The sequence below is a fragment of the Cryptomeria japonica genome, chromosome 2, assembly GCF_030272615.1.
Source record: "Cryptomeria japonica chromosome 2, Sugi_1.0, whole genome shotgun sequence".
In the NCBI taxonomy this organism is placed as follows: domain Eukaryota; kingdom Viridiplantae; phylum Streptophyta; class Pinopsida; order Cupressales; family Cupressaceae; genus Cryptomeria; species Cryptomeria japonica.
In genome coordinates this window covers 209269625-209291448 of record NC_081406.1, presented here as the reverse complement: position 1 = coordinate 209291448, position 21824 = coordinate 209269625, and the positions used below count along the sequence as shown (strand labels likewise).

The 21824-nt window shown below is 36.5% G+C and overlaps 1 protein-coding gene across 3 annotated transcripts in view; it reads right to left on the bottom strand.

Moving 5' to 3' along the window:
* Positions 1 to 21824, bottom strand: part of LOC131074960 (peroxisomal (S)-2-hydroxyacid oxidase GLO4) — a 139901-nt gene that overhangs the window by 2781 nt on the left and 115296 nt on the right. For all 3 annotated transcript variants that reach the window (XM_058011714.2, XM_058011712.2, XM_058011715.2), the window contains 2 exons: positions 16658 to 16727; positions 16336 to 16436 (listed from right to left, as the gene is read on the bottom strand). In XM_058011714.2, coding sequence (XP_057867697.1) covers positions 16336 to 16436; positions 16658 to 16727 — 171 coding nt within the window. The remainder of the gene's footprint in view (positions 1 to 16335; positions 16437 to 16657; positions 16728 to 21824) is intronic.

Sequence of the window (21824 nt, the reverse complement as noted above, 5' to 3'; positions counted from 1 at the left end):
AACTCTAAACTTGGAAGTAGCAGCAGGGACTATAGAAGTGTCCTCAATTGAAGATACAACAATAGGTGGAGGAGATGGAGTATCCTCAGATGTAGATGTAATACTAGATGGAGATGTGTTCACAGAAGATGGGGTAATAAAAGTCTTAGTTTTATCCAAGGAAACATCACTATCTGATGAAGATCCAAAGTCTCCATACAATTGTTAAGGGCACTTATGTGCTCTGTGTGATGAAAAAGATCCATAGAAACTATAAGACCTATTAGTCCGTAGACCTTGTCATATTTTCTAAACCATTTATTTTTCTATATATCATCATTTGTCTCAAGAATGAGTCCATGGAGATAGGGAAGTAGACCATGCTCAAGCTAGTGATTCTTTATCCCTTTTTTACAAGACAAATACTTCTATGAAGTTAGGTTGACAACCAAAGGATGGAAATCAAATGACATGATGAAACCCCCAAAAATGGAACTTTATCTCAGTTCATTATTACAATGGTGTAATTGAACAATCCCCCATATTGTATCAATTAGTGTCCCAAACAGAAAATGTAGAAGTGTGGAAGTATACAAGACACAACTCAAAGTACACCGCCCTTGATTCAGTAGTTGAGACCCCTCCCCTTTTCATATTAAACCATTTCTCATACAAATGAGAGGTCAAATGAAAAAGAAATCCAAATGCAAATGAATAGGACAAATGAAAATGAAATTCAAATGCCAATGAATAAAAGTAGTTTGAATTTGAAGCTGACTTGATAGGCAAAGGTGATAGGCATTGAATTTGAATTCCAAACTTTTTCTTTCCCACCCAAACTTAACAAAGGCAGGTCGAAGGCTCAATGAAAATCTTGAAGGAAATTTCCACCTAGTGTAGGTCGAGATGCAAGTTGCAAAATGCAGATTCAAATGGATGAATTCCAGCAAATTTGAGGTCGATGAAGCTATTCCTTCCCAAATGACGCTCCTAGCAAATGCTAGCCAAAGAAATGAATATGCTCACCACATAATAGTAGGCCGACTCCTATGGAATTTGCTCACTATAACATCATACCAAACAACTAACAAATGGATTAACATCTATAAGGATGTAATGTCCCCTTTTCGAGCCTACTCAGCAAGGGTGACCGTGAGTCTATTTCCCAGGTTCCCGTAGGCTAATTGGTATTGGTAAGGAGACTCCACAAATATTGGAGTGCACTAGTATAGTCTTTCTTGATTTTTGTTGATGGATTTGAGCCTACTTGGTGTTATGGTTTGCAGTAATGCTATCTAAAACATTTTCAGACTCTTGAGGTTTCTCCATATTTCTTGGAGAGCACGTCTAGTTTTAGTAAGTCTTTAGGTTGGCACCAGCCTTTATCCCATTGCCTTAGTTTCATCTTGGTGTGCTCAAATTTGGTTTCTGATGCCTGAGAAATGCTTAACGCAGCTGACACAAGAGTATTTCAATATACACTTCATTTCTAATGTTTAATGTTATATTATTTCACTCAAGCGTTATATTTTTTAAATTCTCTATGTCCAAACAAGAAGAAGTTGCAACCATGGTATCAACACAAATTTGCAAAAAACAAATCAACTGAAACTTCCACAAAAGCTCAAAAATCCTCCCTTCTACCATCCAAGACTTAGAATTGTAAATGATGTTCAATTTACATTCAATATGCAAGTTATATTCTAGTTGATAATATCTTGTTCTATGTATTACTGATTTAAAATATAAATCTGACTATCTTCTTTTGTATGGCAGGTGAGAGGAGCATTTATTAATTTTGATGTCCTTTCTCACAAATGCCATTTGATATATATAGCAAGCTGGGTACGATCAAGCAATGCCTTGACCGGTCATGTCTTTTAGACATGGCCGATCAAGACATTACTTGATTGTGCCCCTTTGCTAATCACAATAATAATACACGGTGTTCATTTAATAACCGATACCAATCAGTGTATGCTTACATTAACACCCGGTAACAATCGGTGTATGCTTATCGGTCTATGTTTATTTTGCCACCCGATATTAATCGATGTATCACCCGATATCAATCGGTGCAAACTTATATTAACATCGATACTAATCGATGTTTGGTTGACCCGATAATCATTTGTTTATTATTAAATAAGTTAACTGATATAAATCAAATTGCATTGGTTAACCCGATTTAATAATCGTTGAACACAAATAATGTAACCGATATTAAATCGGGATTCTATGCTATAGAATGATAATTGACAGTTAAGCATTTGATCGAACTAATTGGATTGATCATATACAAATGAAGAATGGTTTATTAGATGAAGGATTAATAGCTTGAAGTTATTCATCATAATTATCGATAGGATAAATGATTGAATGAGAGACATCATTTATCTCTCATTCAATCATTTATCTTAACAAAGCTATCATGCATTAACACTCCCTCTTAGCTAGGTAAGATAAATTCAAATAATATATCAAGCATCATAATTCAAATGATAGTTAGCATTCTTTACACAATCTAACTCTCTAGAAAATCATATCACCTAATCACATGATATGAAGTATCACCTAAACACGTGATACAAAATGTCCATCACGTCAATCTTGTGATGACAGGATATCAACTAAGCATGTGATATCAGTATTGCCTAAACACGCAATACTTAAGGATAATCATATGAGAGATTAAATTCTCATCTTATCCAAGTTGTGATATGTGCACTAACACCTTATACAAGTGTTTTACCACAACACAATCATGGCACATCCATGACACACCAGAGATCCAACATAATAACTAGTTTGGACATTATAAGATCGTCACCTTATAAAGTCTACATACAAGTGTTCATTATCTTGAGAGATCGTCACCTCTTAGATATGAACCCAGGGGATAAAATCCAAAATGTCCTATCATGACAAAGAAGTTTACACATTAAACATCTTATTGATATGCAAATACAGATTTACAAAACAAATTACCTTTCTATCATACCTAAACCTTTTTTGAAGTGATCAATCTACACTCTAGAAAGAGGTTTGGTCAGAATATCTGCAGTTTGATCTCTTGTACAAACATATTCTAATTGGATCACATTCCTGTCTACCATATCTCGCACATAGTGGTATGGAATCTCAATACGCTTGGATCTGTCATGGAACACTGGATTTATTGAAAGTTTAATGCAGCTCTGATTGTCACAATGTATAACAGTGGGTTTCATAGGCTCCCCAAACAACCCCACAAGCAGCTTCCTAAGCCATATTGCTTCTCGGGCAGCCATAGAAGCTGCAATGTATTCGGCCTCGGTGGAGCTTTGAGCTACAGAAGACTGCTTCCTGCTGATCCAAGATATCATAGCTGAACCTAGACTGAAGCAACATCCTGAAGTGCTTTTTCTGTCAATCACACTTCCAGCCCAATCCGAATTTGTAAATCCATGTAGGTCTATATCAACTTTCTTATATTTGAGACCAAGGTTTAGGGTACCTTGTAGGTATCTCATAATGTGTTTTACTGCAACCAGGTGTATCTCCTTAGGTTCACACATAAACTGACTTAGTGCATTAACTGCATAATAGATATCTGGCCTTGTATTTACCAGGTACATTAGGGATCCAATCATTTGTCTGTATTGAGTAGGGTCAGTGGGTTGTGACTCTGCTGCTGCTTCTTTAAGTTTATGTAAATTGGTTTCCATAGGAGAGGTCATAGGCCTACAATTTAGCATTCTGAATCTCTTCAGAATATCCAAGGTATACTTTCCTTGGTTGAGTATAATGTTGTCAGAATTTTGCCATACTTCCAATCCTAGGAAGTAATGAAGGAGTCCCAAGTCCTTCATATCAAATTCTTTGGATAGATCTTTCTTGCATTGATCTATAAGGTGATCATTTCTTGTGATTAATAAGTCATCAACATATAAAATCAATATTAGCATATCACCTTTATTTCTTTTGTAGTAGAGATTAGGATCTGCATCATTCTTAGAGAAGCCTAGTCCTGAGAGATAGGTGTCAATTCTTTCATACCAGGCCCTGGGAGCCTGTTTAAGCCCATAAAGAGCTTTCTTGAGTCTACACACATCAGACCCAACATCATAAATTTCAAACCCTTCAGGTTGCTCTTGGTAGACTTCTTCTGAGATCTCACCATTCAGAAATGTTGTCTTAACATCCATCTGGTGTACCTTCCACCCCTTTGCTACTGCAATGGCTAATATAGCTCTTACTGATGTATACCTGGCAACAGGTGCAAAAGTTTCTTCATAATCTATTCCTTCCCTTTGTGAGAACCCTCTAGCTACAAATCTAGCCTTGTGTTTTTCTATACTGCCGTCTGCAGTATGATTGATCTTAAAGAGCCATTTAGATGAAACAACAGATTTCTTAGTTAGCATAGGAACAATCCTCCAAACATCATTTTTCATAATGGACTTATACTCTTTAGACATGGCATCCTTCCATACTTGATGTTCAAGTGCATCTGATACATTGTTTGGTCCGGCTTTAGAGAGATCATTCATAAGGGCAACATAGCTAGTGAATTTATTAGGCCTTTTGCTTTCCCTGAAGGTCCCTGAAGAAGAAACAAAATTCTGAGCTTCTCCTACAATCTTGGTGGCCCATAGTGGTCTTTTCTTGAGGTTTTCTCTAGGTGGACTTTGAGTTTCACTTAAAGTTTCCTCAAGATTCTCCCTTTGAAGCTGAGAAGTAGGATCTCTATCTATGCTAGGGGTGGGGATATAGACTTCAGGGTCTAGAGAGCTTTGGGCTCTTTTGAAAGCTAAGTCTTCTTCAAAAATCACATCCCTACTTAATTCAATATTCTTTTGAACAGGTATATAGATCCTGTAGGTCTTGGAGGTTTCACTATATCCTACAAGGATTCCCCTTTTTCCAGAAGGCTCTAATTTTAATCTTTTCTCCCTAGGTACATGAATATAGACAGGGCATCCAAATATCCTAAAGTGGCTAATATCAGGTTTTGATTTAGTAAAGACTTCCTCAGGGGTCTTATCTTCAAGATGAGAGTGAGGACATCTGTTTTGAATGTATACAACAGTGCTAGTTGCTTCTGCCCAAAGATTGACATTTAGATTCTAATCAAGAATCATAGCTTTGGCAGCTTCAACGATTGTCCCATTTTTCCTCTCAGCTATCCCATTTTGTTGAGGGTTATAGGGTATTGTTAACTCCCTCTTAATCCCCGAATTTTTACAAAACTCTTTAAATAATTCTGATGTGTATTCCCCCCCATTATCAGTTCTTAGGGTTTTAATTTTGCTAACAGAGTAGATCTCTGTTAATGATTTGAATTCTTTAAACGTATTAAGGATCTCTTCTGATTCTTTACATTTCAGAAAGCAGATCCAAGTTTTCCTAGAGTAGTCATCAACAAATATTATATAATACAAAAATCCCCCCAATGAAGGTACGGACATAGGTCCACATATATCAGAATGAACTAACTCTAAAATTTTACTTGTTTTCCTAGTACTATTGTGAAAAAGCACCCTTAGTATTTTTACTTAGGGCACATCCTTTGCATGCCCCTAAATGATATTGCTTTAACTTAGGTAGACCTGTGACAAGGTCTCCCATTGATGATAAAGCTCTAAAATTTAGGTGGCCTAGTCTTCTTTGCCAGACTTCATTAGCATCTGTAGTTTCATGAATTAGGGCTAAGTTGGGCTCTATGCATAGCTCATACAAGTAGCCTTGTCTTTGACCAATTGTTTTAGCTTTCTTGATGGATGAGTTATTTGGCCAAGCCAATACTTTGTTGTCAATGAAGGTCACTCTGTATCCATTGTCCTCCAGTGCTGATATTGAGACTAGATTTCTCTTGATGCCTGGTACATATAGTACTCTTTTAAGTTGTAATGATACACCTGACTTTAGTTTGATGGTGCAAGTTCCAACTCCTTTGACTGGATGTGTAGACTCATCTCCGATAGTTACTTCCTCATCATTCTCCTCTTTCATGGAGTCTAGTACTTCTCTGAATCCTGTAATGTGTCTGGATGAGCCACTGTCGATCACCCAGGAGTTAACTTTATTAGATGCTTGGTTTGTGAGTGCTGAATAGAGTACATACTTCTCGGGGTCCTCTTCCCTTTTAGATTTTCTTGTTTTGGCAAATGTGGCTTGCTTAGCTCTTTTTGGACATTTGGCAACATAGTGCCCAAATTTGTCACATCTGTAACATTGAATCTGAGAAAGGTCCTTCTTGAAGGTGTTCTTGCCGTGACAACCTTTTCTCTTTCTAAATTGTTTCTGTTTGCTTTTCTTGTTTTAGTTCGTATTTAGAACTCTGAGATCTTCATCTATATTCTTTTGCTTGATCCCTTTCTTATTTTGCCTTGATTCCTCTTGGAGATAGTCAGCCTTTAGCCTATCGAATTTTGGAAATTGATCCCTTGCATTGATGGCTTGGACGAATGTTTCCCATATGCTAGGTAACCCATCTAGAGCAATGAGTGTTAATTCTTTGCTTTGGATCTCATATCCAAGGGTTGCCAGTTCATCCCTTAGGCCAGATATTCGCATGAAGTAGGCATTTGACTGATTCTCCTTTGATCATGGCTATGTGATTTATTTCTCTTTTTAAGGCCAAGGTTCTACTGGCATTAGATATCTCAAATGCATCTTCAAGTGCTTTGAACATGTTGTAGGTTGTCTCATGTTTCCTTATGATGGGCATAATATTATTTCTCACCCCATCAACTATGATTTTGATGGCCTTTTCATTTCCCTCTCTCCAAGTTGTTTTGTCCAGTTCAGTCTCAAGTTCTGCAGTTTTAGTTTTTACAAATGATTCGACTTTATTTTCTTTTAGAATCATTTGAATTCTGAACTTCCATGTTGAGAAGTCATCACCTCCTCCGAGTCTATCTTCAAATCTAATAGCGCTAGCCATTGAAAGAATTGTGATGTTGAATATATGCTTGTTTTGAATTTTCCGCAAAATTGAACAGCCTTAGGTTCGATTTAACTATAGCTCTGATACCATGTAAATGATGTTCAATTTTCCATTCACTATGCAAGTTATGTTCTAGTTGATATTTTCTTGTTCTATGTGTTACTGATTTAAAATATAAATCTGACTATCTTCTTTTGTATGGCAGGTGAGAGGAGCATTTATTAATTTCGATGTCCTTTATCACAAATGCCATTTGATATATATAGCAAGTTGGGTACGATCAAGCATTGCCTTGACCGGTCATGTCTTTTAGACATGGCCGATCAAGACATTACTTGATCGTGCCCCTTTGCTAATCACAACCATGACCTCTCCTATGGAAACCAATTTACATAAACTTAAAGAAGAAGAAGCAGAGTCACAACCCACTGACTCTACTCAATACAGACAGATAATTGGGTCCCTGATGTACTTGGTGAAAGAAGGCCAGAAATCTGTTATGCAGTTAATGCCTTAAGTCAGTTCATGTGTGAACCTAAGTAGATACACCTGGTTGCAGTAAAGCACATCATGAGATACCTAGAAGGTACTCTAAACCTTGGTCTCAAATATGAGAAAGTTGACATAAACCTTCATGGATTTACAGATTCAGATTGGGTTGGAAGTGTAACTAACAGAAAAAGCACTTCAGGGTGTTGCTTTAGTCTAGGTTCAGCCATGATATCTTGGATCAGCAGGAAGCAGTCTTCTGTAGCTCAAAGCTCCACTGAGGCAGAATACATTGCAGCTTCTATGGCTGCCCAAGAGGCAGTATGGCTTAGTAAGTTGCTTGTGGGGTTGTTTGGAGAGCCTATGAAACCCAATGTTATAGATTCTGACAATCAAAAGTGCATAAAACTTTCAGTAAATCCAGTGTTCCATGATAGATCCAAGTATATTGAGATTCCATATCACTATGTGCGAGATATGGTAGACAAGAATGTGATCCAATTAGAATATGTTTGTACAGGAGATCAAACTGCAGATATTCTGACCAAACCTCTTTCCAGAGTGAAGGTTGATCATTTCAGAAAAGGTTTAGGTATAATGGAAAGGTAATTTGCTTTGTAGATCTGTATTTGCATATCAATAAGATGTTTAATGTGTAAACTTCTTTGTCATGATAGGACATTTTGGATTTTATCCCCCGGGTTCATATCTAAGAGGTGACGATCTCTCAAGATAATGAACACTTGTATGTAGACATTATAAGGTGACGATCTTATGATGTCCAAACCAGTTATCATGTTGGATCTCTGGTGTGTCATGGATGTGCCATGATTGTGTTGTGATAAAACATTTGTATAAGGTGTTAGTGCATGTATCACAACTTGGATAAGATGAGAATTTAATCCTTCTCATATGATTATCCTTAAGTATTGCGTCTTTAGGCAATACTGATATCACATGCTTAGGTGATCCTGTCATCACAAGATTGACGTGATGGACATTTGTATCACATGTTTAGGTGATACTTCATATCATGTGATTAGGTGATATGATTTTCTAGAGAGTCAGATTGTGTAAAGAATGCTAACTATCATTTGAATTGTGATGCTTGATATATTGTTTGCATTTATCTTACCTAGCTAAGAGGGAGTGTTAATGCATGATAGCTTCGGTAAGATCAATGATTGAATGAGAGATAAATGAAGTCTTGCATTCAATCATTTATCCTATCGATAATTATGATGAAAAACTTCAAGCTATTAATTCTTCATTTGATAACCATTATTCATTTGTATATGATCAATCTACTTAGTTCGATCAAATGCTTAACTATTGATAATCATCCTATAGCATTATTTGTGTTCACCAATTATTAAATCGGGCTAACCAATGCAATCCGGTTTATATCGATTAACATATTTAATAGTAAACAAATGATTATCAGATTAACCAAACACCGATTAGTATCGGGTGTTAATATAAGCTTGCATCGATTGATATCGGGTTATGTATGCACCGATTAATATCGGGTGGCAAGGTAAAGAAGCACCGATTGGTTTCGGGCTGTTAAAGTTAAGCATACACCGATAGTTATCGGTTGTTAAGATAAACATACACCGGTTGGTATCGGTTGTTAAATATACACCGTTTGTTATTAATACGATTAGCAAAGGGGCATGATCAAGTAATGTCTTGATCGGTCATGATCGGTCAAGGCATTGCTTGATCGTACCCAGCTTGCTATATATATCAAATGGCATTTGTGCGAAAGGACATCGAAATTAATAAATGCTCCTCTCACCTACCATACAAAAGAAGATAGTCGGATTTATAATATAAATAGATAACACATAGAACAAGATAATATCAACTAGAATATAACTTGCATAGTGAATGGAAAATTGAACATCATTTACAACATGCACCTACAATTCAAAGCCAATAGAGGACCTCCCCGAGAATTTGGAATTACTAACACACCTTTGTGATTCTCAAGGTCATACAAGGATGCAAGAGAAGAGCATACTCAATGCTTCAAGAAAATACAAGATCTCCCAAAAGACTATCCAAAGGCACTCAACTTGCTCTAATACCATTCAAGATTTGGCTATGGAGATAGACACCTAAGATCTAAAGACCTATGGAAAGCACAAGAACATGAGAAGAAAAAATTGTATTACTATCAAGAATGTAAATAGAATCATTGTACAATGTATGAAAGACCCTTGGTTATATAGGCCAAGGTGAGACATATGATAGCATAAGATTATGACAAGTCTCTTAATCTTATGATATGAGACATAAAGTGACAACTTATCCACTTAAGGTGAAAAAGTGATAACTATCCACTTAAAGTGAGAAGAATCATATTTGGTCCCTATGTAAACTTAAGTAACATGTGTGATTAGGACCTAGGTGATGACCTTACTAGGTATAACACCTTATTCACATGCACAGTACTTGGATTTATTTACTAAAGAAATGAGAGAAAAAAACTACAATTAAAAATAATAACTTAAGCATTTTATGAAAATCAATTTGATTGATCTCTCCGAATCCTTGGGATAGATAAAGTCATTGAGTATGTAAATAATTATTTGGAGAGCCTTTGTGCACCCAACATTGTATTACTTGTCAGCATATAGTCCCTTATTAATTATATTCCACAAAAAAAATAACATTCATAGGAAAAAGCTAGAATTATTGCTTAGATGGTGTTGTGACGTCTTCACACATTGCCCCATTGCAAATGGGGACCCCCACTTTTCGCTTTTTAGAGTAGAAGTTTTGCCTAGTTTCCTAATGTTTGCCTTTTCTTATGAGAGGGTTTTTGAATTTTGAATAGGATCACGTGTTTAAAATGTCAAAATGTTAGAGTGATCCTGAGTTTTGCCTAAGTCTAGGGGTTGCCTTAGGGTTTTGATTTATTCTTGCTAAGTGTTGAGTTTTAATTTTGCCTTGACATTTGAGTGTAAATGCGTCTAAGTGTGGACCTTTTAAGTGTATACGTGTTTTTCAACATCCTCGTCAGTGATTTTTAAGTGCCTAGGTGTTTTAGGACCTTTAGGAGTTGTTTTCTCGCCCCTAGGAGGTCATTCAAGTTGATTTTGCACTTTATCTCGATAGGTTTCCTTGTGTTTCGCTCAAATTTTGGTGAATTTGCCTAAGTCCAGATGAGTTTTATTAAGTTTTGAAATTTCCTAGTCTTTTTGAGTGGAAAAATCATCATATTCCAATTGAAAATCCATATTCTAAGGGTCAAAAGGTTGAAATTCCAGACTCGAGGTGCTTTTCCCCTCATATTCCTGACTACCCATGATTTTCCCCACTCAAAATCCAAACTAGACATGGATTTCTCTTGGAATCCAAACATGCCTTATTTTTCCCCCATTCAAAATCTAGACTAGGGGCGATTTTCCACCAGGATGTTCAAAATTTGGCGTTGTGTGGGAATTCTTCCTGTTGACCCACGATTTTCCACCAAGACTGCGGATGACTTTAATGAGGACTAAAATGATGATTCCTGATGACTATCAATTTTCCACCAGGACTTTTGTGACGAGATTTCATGGATTTTAATGCGGATAGTGAATCCAAACTTTAGACGAATTTCCACAAGTGATGATTTTGACAATTTTGAGTCTGGATAACTGTCCAAACAGGGGTTGATTGTCCCCTAGAGGCAAATTTGTGCAAGTTTGATGGAATTTTGTCAGGATTTTTATCTAGACATGGGGCGATTTTCCCCCCAAGGGAAGTTTAATGATTTTTAATAATTTTCCATTGGAATTTTTATCCCAAAAGGGGGCAATTTTCCCTTGAGGTTAATTTTGATCTAAATTTTGAAATATATTTAATAAATTGACCCAAAATTTAATTGTTTTTACAAGTGTTGACGATTATTTAAAAAAATAAAAAACAATTATTTAATGATTTGCAATGATCATTTAATAATTAATTATTTTCCTAATGCAAATCAATTTTCCCAAGCAAGTATAAAAGGCAAGTTTTTTATCCCACATTGCTTGTGTGGTGAAGTTTCAAGGAGAGAACAAGAATAAAAGGACCAAGCCAACATTAAAATATTATTATAAGTGTTGATGGTGATGGCTAAGTGGCTGATTGAAGGCAGATTGAAGGCCCCAGTTGGCCGATTTTTGCCCAAGTGTCCATTGGACACCATTTTTGGAAGGTAAGTTGCAGATTTGAAGAGTTTGTTTGTCCAATCAGACCTGGACGCCATGATTGGAGAGGAGCTACAACATGTTAAATGGCTGATTAAGCCACATATAGCAATTTTGGGAGATGGCGCCATGATTGGAGGGGCTGCGATTTTCTTTGTGAGGTAGATTGCCCTTCATTTTGGGTGATTTTTGTGATTCTCTTGAGCTCCATTGTTGCTGGGAGGCTGCCATTACACTTAGATCAAAGTTTGATGCCATTGTTGGAAGTGATTCGGACACCATTGTTGGCTAGAACCTTCATTTCCAGATTTAATTTTCACTCCCAGCCATCACACACTTAGGCGATTTCATTGGGAACCCATTTTGGAGTGATTTGGAGGCATTTTTTGAGGTACACCATTGTTGTTACAGTCTAAAACTCCATAGTTGCAGGTGTCTTCAGACTAATTTTCATTTTCAGCTACCTCCACACTTGGGCAATTTTCATTGTGCATCATTTTGGATTTAACAATCTTCACTTTGGGAAGGTAAAATCCATCAAATGCAGGTGTTTCCTATGAGTGCGACAAGTTTAAATGACTGATTTATTGAAGCTGCAAGTTGTCTTCAGACGTTGGGCAGCCATTATTGGAGATTGGAAGGGTGTCTTCAGACTTTAAGAACTAAAAATTAGACTTTTCCACACCCTTTTCCAAGCATTTTCAGAATTGTGGTATACTTCCGAGCACCATTTTTAATATTTTTCTGAGCATACCAAGTTGTCTTCAAACTGAAACTTTCTTTCTCAGCCACATAGTTGTGCCCAGATGTGACCATTTTTGAGTTTTGAGGGTCAAAATAATTCAAATCCAAGCATGTGACATGGCTGTGACCACTTCATTCATCATTTTCAATGTGTCTTCAAACTTTTTTGGAGCCATTTTCAGATTTTCAAAGGGTGTATTCAGACTTAAGAATCAGAAATCAGACTTCAATACACCATTTTTTGAGTATTTTCAGACATTGGAGGGCATATTCAGACTTTGTCCTCAAAAGCAGAAAATCTGACTTTCACTACAACTTTGATATAAAAAATCAGTCACTTTCTGAGTGATTTCAAACCTCCAAGTGATATTTTCAGACCTGGACATTCATTTTTGGGCTCCAAATACTTGATTTTCTGAGTTTACATGGGTGTCTTCAGACTTACTTATTGCAATCAGACTTATCCTAAGTTTGAAAATCAAGGTTTTCTTGAGGAGAATTTTCCAAATTTCCATTCGGACCTTCATATTTTCCAGAATTGGTGTTACAATTTTTTAATCGGAATTATTCGAACAAGTTGGGACAAATGTCAGGAACAAAGACCCTATGAGGTTCAAGTTTCCACTCCATTAGATTTTCAAGGACATTGAGTCCGGATGGGGATTGGATTTCCACTTAAGGACATAATTACAAAGGAAGGGATAACAAAGTTGTCCAAATAGGCATCAAATTTCCACCAAGTGAAGAAATGGACAAGGATAATGCGGATGTTTTGAGAACTGATTTGTCTGTATGCGGATGAATTTCCCACCAAGGTTGAAATCAAGTTTATCCCATGGGTGTTTGATTCAATGCTTGTTTGTTTTGCAGGATTGTTACAAGGAAAGGAGGCATGATGATCAAGGCTTGAAGGAGGATGCATATTGCAAGGACAACATTACAAATGCGGATAAGGAAAATCAACACTTCAAAGATTGGATGAGGATTTCAGGACAAGGATTTCCAAGGGTGAAGATGAGGACTAGATCAAACATGGAAAGAAATTCACCTTGATGGTGAACAAATGAAGGAAAGTAAGTTCAAGACATGAGCACAAAAGGATTCCACATTATGAAATCCGGAACTACATCAAGAGATTTCAGTATCCAGGTGAATCAAGGAAGGAAATATTTCAAGATTCCAAGATTGGGAAAATTTTCCAAACATGAGGAAATAGTCCAAGGAATTCCTTAACATAAGGATGGAATGCAAAGTATAATTTGGGAAATCCAAACATTATGAAGAAGAGGAATGTACAAGGCAAATTGATTAAGTGTAAAAGGCAAGTTGAAGTGGCATCCTAGTCACCATTCGTTCAATCAAAGGGTACCAAGTCAACGTTCATTCAAGGAGGGAATAAGTGACACATGGCACTACATGAAATATTATTTATCTTACTTACCCTCGTTTCTCATTGGCCAATGTAATGGTGGTTGTAACAAACCCTAATTAGGGTTTTATCTTGTAATCTTGACCGTTGATCTTGAATCAATCTGAGCCATTCATTTCCTTTGAGGCTCTATATATACCCCAGTGCCTCTCATTTGTAAGTGAGAGATTTTGTAGAATTGTTGGTATATGCTGCAGCTTTTGAATATAAATCATTGTTCGACTTGATGATGATTTTGTTTTTCAAGTGTTGTTTTGCATTCAAGGTTCTCAATTCCTCCAAAAGTTAGATTAGAATTTTAGATTTAGAATTCGCTTTCAATGTTTGTTAGATTGAATGAAAGAATTGTTGAGTATATTTGTGTGGAATCTATCAATCCATACCGCTAGCCTCTTGCTGATTGTAAGTGCGTTGTGCGTGGTCAACTAGAAATTTATGTAAGCTTAACTTCGATTATTATACGTCCATTGATATGCATCAACTTGGATGGTCTCAATGTTTCATGATAATAATTTGAAAATCTATGAAGTATATCTTAGATGATTGCACTAAGCTCGTGTCAAAATCTATTCGACTTGATGGTGAGACCTTGCCTAGTTTGATTCCACTAAATTTGTTCATCATTTCCTACATTCCTAGGCTTAGAATAGATTTCCTGAACCCTATTTTTAGAAATTCTTGTTAGAATTAAGTCTAGAACTACATTGCCAAATCCTAAGTCATCGACATACCCATCCTAATCCATGATAAGATTGAACATTCATGTACAACGTAAGTCCCCTTGTGATTCCAGCACTATCACATCAAACCACTGAACTTATCCACAAGTCAAGACCTGACATTTCGTAATCTTGGAGTTGTCTGATTTGATCACGAAGCATAACATATGAGAGACTTTGTTCAAGAGATGATAAGATACCTTGGTATTTTATTTTGTGTTCGCATGTGCATAAACATGCTCAAAGTACTAAGTAGAAATTTTGGATTGATGTTTAGTTTATGGTTTCTATATTTGAACAAAGCACCCATAATATTTGTAAATGACACTCCTAAAAAATCACTGTGTGCCTACAAACCTATATTTTCTCATGCCAAGATCTTTGATTGTGATGTTTGAATCCATATTTTAGGAAAACGATAAATAATTGGGGGCCAATAGGCATATTTTGGAGGTATAGTAAGGAGTGTAAATATTTTCAATTGTATTATCTTGTATCTCAATATATTATATATGCAAGGATGTACAATTCAAAGGATGTATTTAATGGCAATTTGCATAGAAATGCTACTCTTATTTTTTTGTCCAATTTAGGTTCTTTGAATCTCTCCACTCTAGATGCATGGATATGGTTTCCTGATAGAAGATGCATGGGTTATAGACAGTATCTCCCTTTCCCTTCAAAACTATTAAGAAATTATCTACATAGATAGAGTATACAATGAGGTAAGTAGAACTAGACCAACAAATGGAGCCCCAATTATTGATTCTACCAATAGTTACGATAGTGGATGCAGCTGTCTTTTCAGTGTTAAGCTCAGGAGATTGTGGCTAACCCCCACCTTTATAGTGCTGTTTCATTCTAATCCATGTTATTCACCACTTCAAATGCCCCATGCACTTTGGTTAACCTACAAGTGTCAAATTTGGTATAATTCAGGACCTTTTCAAGTGGTCAAGCCTGTCTTCCAAGCAGGTTATAAAGATCATTTAGGCTGATAGAAGTGATGTTTTAGATGCTTAAAAATACTGGTGAGGAAAGGAAACACAACAAACATTCTCTTATGGAGAGATCATGGAGACTTGTGGTCCTCAATCTTTTTAAGAAGCACATTGACAACAAGTTTGCAAGGATGTCATGATGGAAGAACAGAAATCCCTCATTAATATAAAAGCATGGGACTTGATTCCTTTCCCTTTGGAAGAATCTTGTTGGTTGTAAAAGGTATTCAGAATCAAGTTTACCATGAATGGAAAAGTAGAAAACACATGGCCAACTGGTGAACAAGGGTCTGAAGGGCACTAATTACACTGATACCTTTCTCACAATTGCAAGGATATCTATGATTTGCATCATGATTTCTCCAATTACTGCTAACTAGAAGTTTCACCAAATGAATGGGATGTCTACCTTTCTAAATGACAATCTAGATGAAGAGTTCAATCTGCCATTACACCAGTTTTGTCAAATTTGGCTCTTCTCAGGGTTGGTCTGTATGTTGACAAAGAATTTGTATGAAGCCTAAGGGTTGGTATTAGCAGATGGGTATTACCTTATTGTGAGTGGTTTTATACACTGTCAATCTGACTCCAACTTGTAAATTGACCGTGTCAGTTGTTGAACAATTCTTTTTTGTATGTTGCCAATTTGAAGAAAGCCTTTTCACTATATTCCGTCATAAGGACATAAATAGAATTATAAACTATTGAACTACATTGGTATCTGTATTTTAACTGAAAAATGTTGTATTCACTACAAAAATTTCCATGATTTTGGCTGGGAGCTTATCTAATATTTCCTTCAAGCATATTAGTTTAGACAACCAAATCCTTTGTATTGAAGGAACAACAGATAAATAACCTCTTCAAGAGCAGTAATGGATGCTGGTGAAAAATCAAGTTGACGAGCACCGTGATTGGAAACAATAATTCCAGCAGCTCCAGCTTGTATGGCCAATTCAGCTGTTAAACATGAACTGAATTAAAGTTATTGATTTTGATATTTGCTTTGCAAATCTGACATACGGGCTATGCTCTTAATAAATAAGATAAATTTTAATGGTGGGTCATGACCCAAATCTATTAAGATTGAAAGCAATGTACCATAACAATACGTGGAGAACACTCAAATCCAATGAAAAAAAATTCAGAAAATGAAGCATAATTCAAACTTGAATACTAACCATCCTCGGCAGTTAGTATTCCCTTCATCAAAATTGGTAAATTTGTAATTGATTGCAACCACCTAACATCCTGCACCAACTCAATAGCACAGATAGAAATAGACATATGGCAGATATTAGATGTTTATTAAAGTTGAAAATTCAATTTTGAATGATCCAAAAGGAACTTCAGTTACCTTAATGCTGAATACAGAATTTCACAAAATCTTTCACACAAATTGACGAGTCTGTGAAACAGTTATCAATTCCAAGAAAAATATTCAAAATTTCCAAGCCTAAGAATATTTTTACCGAACATAAAACCCAATGACTTGTTCCAACACATTTATGACAACTAGCCAGCCTCATATTGTGGGGCTTCCGGACAGTCATTAATCTTGTTCTAGATGGCAATCATGTAACAACAATCTTACATAAACATGCCATTATTGGTTCCAAATTTCCACCAATAGTCTATCAGAGAATACAGCAGTCAAAAACCTGAAATTCTAAATTAAAAGAGCACTAGATTAATTCTATAGTTGTCTTCTACTGTTAAATGAATGCATTGGCATCTGTTTATCCTCTGGATCATATAACACCTCTACACTATCCCCAGAAAATAATACTAATAAAAAGAAAACAATGTTCATATCAACAAGTGCTTTATGACATAGACATCTATCTTAGCTATTCCCATCGACAGTGACAAATGGTTTCAAAGATATACACCTCGTTTAATTTCAATCTCTATATGCTAATCTTATTCTATGCCTCTGGTTAATAATCATACAAATTATTGCCAAAAATAACTTCACCCTATGCCTTAATTTCCCACTTTGGGACTAGATTACCCCTTGCTGAACTACTGATGGTCTTGTTGACATTTTTGTCACACTGACCTATTAGGTAGTTTCATTAAAATTATATCCTTTGGTTATAAGTCTTTGGGGATCTTAGGAACCAAGAGAAAGAGGAGGTGAAGTTAAATTATTATTTTCACTATGTTTCAACGCCTAAGAGGGAAGAAAAGGAGAAAAACATTAGATTTATCTTCCCTTATGAATCTTCGACCCACGTAGCAAAGGGAAAATAGGGTTTTCTATTGATCCTGGCACAGGAATAGCAGATGGTGGTTTTGTTCAAACCCATGTTGCTGAAGAAATGGAGAAATCATGGCACGTTGCAGATTGAGGCAGAAATCATGGCATGATACATGAGGATTGGGATATTTAATCGAGATTTTTGCTTTACCCACATTGCAGTTCCATAAAGAGAGGATGTTGCAAAGATAATGGAAGAGAAGTGGCATGCAGCTAGGAATTCAAAGAGTCTCAAAATACCCACTTTTCTTATCCATGTTGCAAAACTTACTTGAACCTCACATATTCTGCCAGGTGTGCCCTAAAATAAGCCATATACTGTTATTTATTTGGACTGTATTGAGATAGTGAAGTCTATTTACGAGTCTTAATGAGATCTCAAGCTAGATTGGTATAGACTAAGTCTCAGTGATGATAATGAGGCTATGGGTTATATTTTGGGTGTTATGAAAAGCCTTAGATATCATTTTTCATAGAATGAAGCTCCCAAATATCACCTATGTCACAGTCCATAAAGGATCCCAAGCCACAATGATAGTGAGCACAGTGAAGAGATGAAGAAATCTATCTAAACCTTGAGAAGATGTAGCGAGTTAGTCTCTCTGACAGTTGCAGCTTGTCTATAATAAGATGGATGGCAGGTTCTGAGCCTTCAATATCAAATGCTCTTGCGCTTGTAGGCACAATCTTTTCCACCTCAAAATACATGCATGTCCATCATTTCAAAAGAGATTTTAAGAATAAATCAAGAAAGCTTTCATGAAGCATGAAGGGAAAAAGAGATAGTGCTTTGAAGAGAGAGCTATCTAGAGACCAAACCCTGTGCATTCACAGATGACAGAGGGTTTCAAGATGACAGTAGAAAATCTAAAGAGATAAGAGAAAAGAGGCCAGAACACAGAATAAGAAGGCAGGCAGAACAAATGGTAAAATGATAGTCAGAGGTAAGTAGGATGCCCTCTTGATAGCAGAGTTGTTGAAAAGGGGCAGTCCCTATCTTTTCAAGTTATAACCAGAAATGGACAGAGAATCCCTCTTATAATGTTGCTTCTCGTGATTGGAACTTTGGCCAGACCTTTGAAGTAAATCAGTTATATAGATCATTGTATCATATTCGAAAGATTGGAGAAACATTTATCAGTGTGAAAGCCTTATTGGATTTTGATGACATGGATGACAATGAGATGCACACAGTGGCGAGATGGTCAATACAAGTCACAGTCCATCAAAAAATTAAATGCAAGTTCAGGTGTCTCATATGATTCATGATAATAGTGAAGATTGACATAATCTTACCCAGGTGAATATTAAATATGAGAGATTTAAGTTAAGAGTACAAACAAAGCATACAGAGCTCTATGGCAGTCACAAATACATAGATTGTGTCATGAAGACAATAGCAGGTTTCTCATGGATAAAAGATAATGAGGCTATGAGGGAGACAGATTCAGAGGTTCTTGATTTAATGGCCCTGTGACAGCGAAAAGGAGATGGCAACACATTCATGAACTACAGTTACAGGAGTATATCAAAAAGGCACAAATGTAGTGACAAACCCTTAGCAAGAAGACTAACAGTTGTTGAAAAGCAAAGTCATTAAAAGACAGTATGAATCATGCATGTCTATTGTTTGACAGTTAGGTGAGGAAAAAAGAAGACAGCAATGATCACACTCAAAGCCAAGACAGTGAGTAGAAGAGCAGCAACTATGGTATCATAGTCGGCAGTGTTTCCATCAAAAGACAATGAGTATTACATTGAAACATGACAGCAGGTAGAGGTTATGCTCATTAGTGATGAGTCTGATGACAGTTCACTGTATCTTCAAGAGGTCAAGAGCAATCTTTTCCAAAGAATAGAATGATATAGGTTCAAATGATATTCATAATAGTTATTTCTTAGTAGACCAAGAAAGAACAGTCATGTGAAAAAGACAATGGAATAATAAGTTAAAGCAAAAGGTCTAGCAGTGTTTCCTTAATACTAAGTGTGACAGTCTTAGGAAAGTGATCAAGGCAATATAAACATTCAAAGTGACAGGGGCATAGAAGTACTTTATCACTATTTTGTGTGAAGAGCTATGCATCAACAGAGCATAAATAGTTGCTTGAAAGCAGTTGATAAGTTAAAATATGACATTATTTTAAAAGGATTCATGGCGGTTTGGTATAAAAGAACTGTGAATGTGTGCCACCCAAGCCAATGATAAGTGAAATCCATGATGACGGTCTTGAAGAAATCATACACAGACCAGTGACAAAGAGATAAGATGACAGGGTGAATAGACACCATAGAAGGCAGTCCTTGTGAAGGGCTAAAAAGAGAGCAGAACATAAAGTTAAATTCAACCAAGCTCATGGCAGGATAAAGGGACATGGGACTGTTATGATAAAAAGATGCAAATGACAGCCAAGTGATATACAAAGCAAAAAATGGTGACGATAATGTATGGACAGTGGACAGTCCGAGGGACAGAGTGATAAAGGGAAGTGGTTGCAAAGGCAGGTTCCTCTTTTCAGATAATAGATAGTGGATAGTTTAATTGTGATTAATTTTGGTGAATCTATCATGAAAAGAACAGTCCGAGAGCCTAAATGGAGTGAAATTATAAAGTGGTCATGTCCCATACATGGCAGTTTGAACACAGTGAACAGGAGACAGTCAAACTTGGAGAAAGACATAATGGCTAATACTCAACAAGGTATAATCATGTGGAAGCATACAATGATAAAAGGGCAATGTAAGAGAAGCTCAGAAAACCCAAAAAGCCTACACATCATCAGCTTGAAGACCTTTGTAGAAATGCACCAAAAGGGCAGGATATGGTGGGTTGTCCTAGCTATGGAGCTTTCAAATGCACAGTCCATGCATGGCATAGGATGGTGACAAATTAAAGTTTGGACAGTCATATAACTCTGAGTGGCAGGGTATGCATTAGACAAGGGGTAAATCAGAGCTAAAACACTAGAGACGGCAAAAAACTTCTCGTGTTCCAGATTTTTCCAAGACATGAAAAGGTGGAGGAGACAACTCAAGCAACTGGATTTTACCATATTTGTCAAGTGGAGGAGATGGCTCAAGTGAGTGGATTGCGTCAAATCTGACAAAATAACTAAGACCAAAAAGTGCAAAGATCTCAAAAGTGTGCACTTTTGTTTGGCAAGCCACTTCCAAATGATGAAATTGGTTAAGTATAGCACAAAGTAGCAAGACAAATCCTAGGACATGCTTTGCAAGGCTTGAAAATTGTTTGAAGTGTCAAAGAGTGGTGAAGGGCATTAAAACACACACTTTTCGGTTGTTAGCCATGATGAAGATTGCCAAGGCATGCACTTTGGGGGTTGGAGCCAAAACAAGTGAAATTCAAATCACAAAAGGGAATGTGGTGAAGACCATCAAAACGTGTGCCTTTCTGATTAGAAACAATAAGTGACAAGGCAAAGTGGCAAAGATTGTCAAAGCATATACCTTTGCCAAGTGAGCCACAATTAAAAGTGTGGTTTGCAAAAATTACTAGATTGTGAATGGCAAGGTGCATGCTTTACATGTTAAGACCAAAGTTAAGTGGTTAATGACATTCAAGGTCAAACATCTTTTATTTCCATGTTTTCTCTCATACAACACAATTTTCAAGTGGGTTCAACCCCTCCAAGGTGTACTGAATCAGTTCTGCAACATATTTTACCTTATCAAGGGATTGATGGGGCTGTGGCAGTATTTCATATCAGATTTCAGCAATAATTTCACCATTGCAAGGCACCACCAAGCTTGGTTTCAATTTTATGCAAAACATACGAGCTTGGCAAATAAAACACCAGGATTTTCAAATGTTGTTAAGTGGTTTGTAAAGGCTGTTCACTTCTAGGGGTTTTCCATCATCAATCCTATTGTGACCTTTTCACACATCGCCCCATTGCAAACGGGGACCCCCTATTTTCTGCTTTCCGCATTTTATTAGTTTAGGGTTTTTGGCAGTCAGGTGGCAATTTTGAGTGCCCCAGTCTCATTTTTGATATGATTGTGCCCAAAGGTCTTCAACGTGCGAGTAATGTTTAAATTTTAAGTTTTGAAGTCAATAGGATCAA